The following is a 6,173-nucleotide window of genomic DNA, read 5'->3' on the forward strand; positions in this document are numbered from 1 at the left end:
TCCTGCACAGCCAGCAGCCAGGATTATTCATAACATGGGCATCTTCTGGGCCCCTGTTGCACCGTGCACTGAGGCTCTCTGACCAGCAAGAGGATTATGGTCCAAATGTTCACCTGGTCCCGATAGGCCAGGCCTGTTCAGAGTGGGGAGACAGTGTTCATATGGCTCCATGCTGGTACTAAGCCCAGTACACACCTGCCGTGTAGCCATCTGCTGCCAGTTACACCTGTTTGTTACTTCCTTACTCTGACAAGTTAAGTGTTGGATTATTCCAGCAGAGACCTTTCAGTGCTTGATGCTGCTGCTTCTGGATACAGCACAGATGGAGGCAGGAAGCTGACATGGCCCATAACCTGAGAGAGTCCTTAGCCAGCATTCTCCTGCCTGCATCACTGGCTCCCCCCAGCAACTCTCCACACAACACCACCCAACTCTTGTGATTGTACCTGTATTATATTATACCCTATATTATACCCTAGTTCTCTGATTTCTTTTTCATTTTTGAAACAGATGGGCTGTCTGAAGTTCTAGAAGTCTCTGATGATATCTGGGGTCTCCTTGTTTTGAGAGCTAAGATTGTCTGTATTCCCAAGCCCGCATTTGGTAGCATTCCAAATCTTACCCTCAAGATTTCTGCAAATACTTGAGGGGTGCAAGAACTTGGGGTCATCTCTGGCACCATGTTTATCTTACATGAGGATTTCCTGAAGTTGGGAGTGGGAAAGGAGGAAGGGAAGCAGCTCAGATCAAATATTGGACTCTCTGTTGTTCTTCAAAGCAACGGCAGTGGGACTTTCCACCTCTCATAGTGCCCCAGCCCCTTCCTCCATCTGAACTCCCCTCCTTGCCTCCTATAAATTATGACTTGTTGAAACAAATTATGGCTCTTTGGTGGCTTTGCCATTTGCCAGTTCATATCTTCACCATCTCACCTCCACCAACATACAGCTTATATTTTCCTCAACAAAACCAGTTCCTCCCCCAATAGGACATCTGGACTTACTGTCTAAGATGCTGAGGTTTTAATTTCTGCTGCAGAACAAATAGGTTGTCCCTGCGGATCTCTGTGGAGTCATCTCTATGTTTACTCTGGTGCGTGTCTTCTCATATAGCGGTCTCAAACCAGGAGGTGCCATGCGCTGAGCTCCTGAGCTTCCTCCAGAAGAACATCATCCTGGCTGCTGCATCAATCACAGGAATCCTGTCGATCGCAGTGCTGTTGCTGGTTTTGTTGATTTCGTTCATCAGGAGGAAAAAGCCATTGTGAGTGACTCTTAGCACCCATTTACCTTTCAGGAACTCATGAGTATTTGCCCCCACATTGCCCCAGAGCTTTCTGCTGATGCCAGATTTAGGAGGTGGGCCTGGTTGTGCATGAGGACCATCTACCATGTTTAAAAATGCACATGACCCAGCTTTTGGATTTTACATGCTCCTTGGTGGTCCTGTTCAGCAGCCAGGTTTGGGGGTTACTGGCCTAGGCCATGCTTGCTCACCACAAATTAGGACACACCTTTCTCACAGCGAGGTTACTGACAGAGGAGATGGTACAGCCATTGGCTGAAAGATCAGGAAATAGGAATATGGATGTGGTAAAGAAAGGCATAGTCGGTGCTAAGAAGGCAGGTAGGATGAGGCGTTGGAGTTGTTGAGAGCCTCTGCTTTTCAGTCGTTCACGCTGGCACAGCAGTGCTGGTTGTTTGAATATGGAAAGGTGGCCTTCTTGTGGGTCAACAGCTCCTTCCAAGAATCCACATGGATTTCCCCGTCTTCATCATGATCCTGCAAATGAAACATCTCACACAAGCGGCCCTCTGGGGTCTGCTCCAACAGTGGTCATTCTGACTGACCAGGGCCTGTTTACATCAGTTGTTAAATATTGCCATTATCTCCCGAATGACAGAGCTCAAGCACAGTGACTCTAATTATGGGAAGACCCTAGAAAGCAAATCGTTTCCAGGATTATGAATATGCTGTAACTGTATCTCAACATGGCCTGCCTTGCTCAGTCTCCCTGGGAACACACAGGCTTGACCCCTGGGAAGAGCAGCAGCCCTGGGGCCCTTCAGTTCTTGCCCACACTTTGTTGGTTACTCAGCTTAGCCACAGAGAAGGGGGAGTGTGTGATGAAGGGTGAAGTGTCTCCCCCGCTCAACCCCTCAGCACCTTACTCTGAGGCTGCAGTATTAAATGCCCAACAAGTGTGACATCATTTTCTTTTTTTTATAATTTTTTAAATGTATTTTTTACATCATTGTTCATTTTTAAACAATGTTTGCTTCCCTGGCCCCCCTCCCCCTTAAGGTGTAGGCCCCATAGAATGAAAATGCTGGGACTTTGGGACTTGTAACCCAGCCCTCGGCCTCTCGCATCCACTTCTCCTGTGAGACCGGAATGGGTTTAAATGGGAGCAAAGGGAGAAACCCACATGTGATGGTAGTTAGAGACAGAAAATCAAAGCACTCTTGGGAATAAGCTTGACCCACCTCCAAGTCTGACTGGGGCTTACCCATGGGCCCACCATTTCACTTGGGTGCCTCTTGGAGGCAGCCAAAGAAGTGACTCTGTCCTATGGAGGTGAATCAAACTGTGAGGAGTTCGAGTGAGTTACGAGAAACTGGGGGAAAAGGAGTTTCCCAGAAGCAAAATGAATGTCACATACAATAAACCTTCGTGATGGGAAGTAGAATCCAGCCCTCAGAAGCGGCAGCTTCTGTCATCACCCAGTGAGTAGACAGTAGACATTCCTCTATAGGTAGTTGTGCGATATGGTTTCGTGTGCTTTGTTTCAGATTCCGTTCGGCAAACGTGACGTACAATATTTTTATAATGAATGGAAAGACTTGGTGCCAAAAGTATCAAGAAAATGCCAAAAAATATGTAAAAAAAACTGACACAGAAGGAGTATAATTCTTGTGTCTAAGCCAGGTGGTGGGGCCAGCCACACCAGGATTTAATGCTATGATGAGAGGCGAGTCTACATCTAAACACCACAGAGAGGGCCTCCCTGGTGGCGCAGGCGGTTGAGCACCGCACTGTGGGGTTGTCCGCAGCCTCTGCAGCGCGGGTTCGATCCTGGCTGGCGAGAATCCCACATGATGTGGCAGACCTCTCCTGTCTCACCCGCTTCTCCCCTCAACAGTGTATTTCATCAGTCTGCCTGTTCTGCTCCCTGCTCTGTCTCTGGTTAATCCTCTCACCCTCCCACGCATCTGGCCTGTACCCTGATTCTTGTATAAAAATGAATAAATCTTTAAAAAAAATTAAACACCACGGAGAGGCAACTGGATTTCTGACAGTGAGGTGTAGTCTGCAAGACTTTTCCCTCCTTGTTTCAGTCTTGAATGGACCAAGAAAAAACTTTTACCACAGGATGCTTATACTGGTATGGCACTAAAGACTAATGCAGGAGACTTAGCACATTAGCCCAAAGACAAACTTGATAAGCAGTGGATTGCTTTACTTACTAAAGCATTAGTTCACTTATTCAGCCATTCATTGAACAGATATTAATTGAACACCTAGTCTAATATAGAGGCAAAGTCAAAATACAATGATGAAACCAAAGATACTCCAATCAGGTATAGTCCTCATGGGCTTCTGAGGAAACTGCAGACAGCTGGCTGAAACCTTTGGCAGGGCATTTATGTCTGTGTTCCCCTTGCTAGAATGGCCAAGAGTGTGAGGGTTGGGGTGTCTCTGGGGTTCATAGGGGAGGAGGAAGGTGGGGTGGGGGAATTCTGGTTGGTGTTGCGGGGAAAAAGTGACTGGCTGTAGTTTAGGCAATACTCACCCCTATTTTGGAAGGCAGAGCAAGGAGAGAGGGTCCAGGGAGGAGGGTCCTTGGTTGCTCTGGGCTATCACTGTAGTGACTGGAGAAGAACACTCTGCCCCTCACAGGTGGCTGAATCACCCCTTGGGTCCACTGGCTCCAGGACCCATCCATGTCCTGCAGCTGTGGCTGCAACCTGATAGGAATTGACACCCTCTGGTAGCACCAGTCGGGTTACAGAAGGAGAAACCCCATGAGTCCCAATAAGAGCACAATGGCAGGCTTGGTGCCCCACCCCTTTGTCCTAGCAGAGAGATCAGGCCTCTGGGATACTAAAGGGCAGGGGCCGGAGCTTGGTCTGAGGTAACACTCAAGAAGTAAGTGTGGCCCAAGTAAAGAGTCCAGACAAGTGTGGTCGGGGTGGGGAACCTGGCCCAATAGGCATCTGAGGGGCATGGCCTGAGGGCCCAAGCACTTTCCGCAGCTGGGAGGAGTCTGGGTGGGGTGTGGTAGGCTGGGAGGGAGTAGGGCCCTAATGGAGGGGGTGGCCTCAGGAGGGCAGGGGAAGTGTAGAGGGGGTCCTTCCCCTAGGATCTGTGGATCAAGGGCAAGACCAGAGCAGAACCACCCTCATGTCAGGGTGGGTATGGCCTTGTGACCACAAGCCTGGCTGGAGCTCACCCCTGGTGATTGGAGTGCACTTGGTACCACTGGCCATCTGCTCCCAGGCTGCTGCTGACCAGGTACTGGTGGTTCTTGCTCAGACAGGTATAGTTCCAGCAGCTTCAGGCATCATTTGGTTGAAGCACGCACCCAGGCTCACTCTCTCTCCAGCTGGAGAGGATCCAGCCCTCCTGCTGACTGCCAGCCTTGATGTTCTTTTCCTCTCTCTCTCGGGTCATCTTGCAGAATTCCGCCTGGGACCTTTCCTCACCTTGATAAGCTGCACCTCTGAGAAACTGTTGTGTATATAAATCCCTTTCGGCATGATTATCCTTACTTTACTGCAAGTGTGAAGTTCACAGTTAGAGGTCACATAGCTAAGGCAGCTGGGGCTCCAGTCCAGATCCACAGTCTGTGCCATTGGGTAGCTCAACCTGTCAACTCCAAAGTCTTCAGAAGGCCCCTTGGGACTTGTTATTGGATTTGGCACCTAACCAGATAATCCAGGATTATCACATCTCAAAAGCCTTAATTTAATTACATCTGCAAAAACCCTTTTTCTAAAGAAGTCGCAGGGTAGGGATTGAGATGTGGGCATATCTTATGAGGGGCTACTGTTGAATTCACTCAGACTACATCCAAGGTAGGACTATGTGAACTTGAATGGAAGATTGTGCAGATGTGAGAACGAGTAAGTTCCTCCAAGGTGCAAAGGTAGTTTGAGTCTAAAGAATGAAGCAGGTGCAACTGTTAATCACACCTAAAATTTTTTAAATGCATCAGAGCCAGAGCCAGTGGACATGGCTTGCGATTGAAGAAGGATCCAGATTTCCCATCCTATCAGGTGTTTGCTTATACTCCACTGAAGCTTAATATTTAACTCATGAGTAGGAGCTGGTGTAAAACTTGTGACATCAGGGGTCCAGGGGAGGTGTTATGTGCATCTTTGTACTATTAAGATTAATAGGTTTGTCTATGGTTCACAGGCATAGGACGAAGGAAACAATGGGGAATTTGGCTGTCTCCCCGAAGTAGGGCAACTAAGAGAGCGCCAGTGCAAGAGGGAGTCACTTTCCTACAGAGATGGAGCAGCTTTAAAGACCCTCACTTCATTCTTATTTTCTTTGTCCACAAATGTTGAGCAGCTGCCAGTTCAAAATAAAAGGAGACACACTCTGGGTGGAACGATTTATACTTAATTGCCTTTCCACTCTTGTCCCTGATACCAACCTGGCTGGTCACTACAGCAGCCCTCTAATGGATTTCTAAATGATTTTTGAAGCTACATCCTTGAACATCTACTTGGTCTTGGTTACCCTACAGTGATGATGGTGTTAGGGTACCTTAATAAGAAAAAAAGGGAGGGGCTTTCAGGTGGGGGCAAGACATTGATGTGATAGGGCCATAAACCAGGAAAGCCAGGGACTGTGATTGTCTCCAGAAGCTGGAGAAGGCGAAAGGCAGGGTTCTCCCTGAAAGCCTCCAGCTCGCCTGCAGCCCTGCTGACACTTTGAGTTTAGACTCGAGGCCTCCAGGCTATGATAATAAATTTCTGTTGTTTAACTGCTGGCGTGTGGGACTTTGTTCTGGCCATCCTCGGAAGCTAATCCACGGCCGTGTAAACTTCCCTGATATTTTGAGTCTTGAGGGTATGTCCGATTGGGCTGGGTGGGGGTCGCTGGGCTGAGGCTGTGAGGAGTGGGGGTGTATTCATGGAGTCGAGGGAGGTGCACAGTGG

General features: G+C 48.5%; 1 protein-coding gene across 2 annotated transcripts in view; it reads left to right on the forward strand.

The window, feature by feature from the left end:
• CUNH2orf92 (chromosome unknown C2orf92 homolog) overlaps positions 1–3,236 on the forward strand; it is a 35,810-nt gene extending 32,574 nt beyond the window's left edge. For both annotated transcript variants that reach the window (XM_037527896.2, XM_037527897.2), the window contains 2 exons: positions 1,113–1,263; positions 2,793–3,236. In XM_037527896.2, coding sequence (XP_037383793.1) covers positions 1,113–1,263; positions 2,793–2,910 — 269 coding nt within the window. In that variant the 3' untranslated portion in view covers positions 2,911–3,236. The remainder of the gene's footprint in view (positions 1–1,112; positions 1,264–2,792) is intronic.
• Positions 3,237–6,173: the final 2,937 nt, after the last annotated feature.

This window comes from Talpa occidentalis, unplaced genomic scaffold (assembly GCF_014898055.3).
Source record: "Talpa occidentalis isolate TD23 unplaced genomic scaffold, MPIMG_talOcc4v2.1 talOcc4.5, whole genome shotgun sequence".
In the NCBI taxonomy this organism is placed as follows: domain Eukaryota; kingdom Metazoa; phylum Chordata; class Mammalia; order Eulipotyphla; family Talpidae; genus Talpa; species Talpa occidentalis.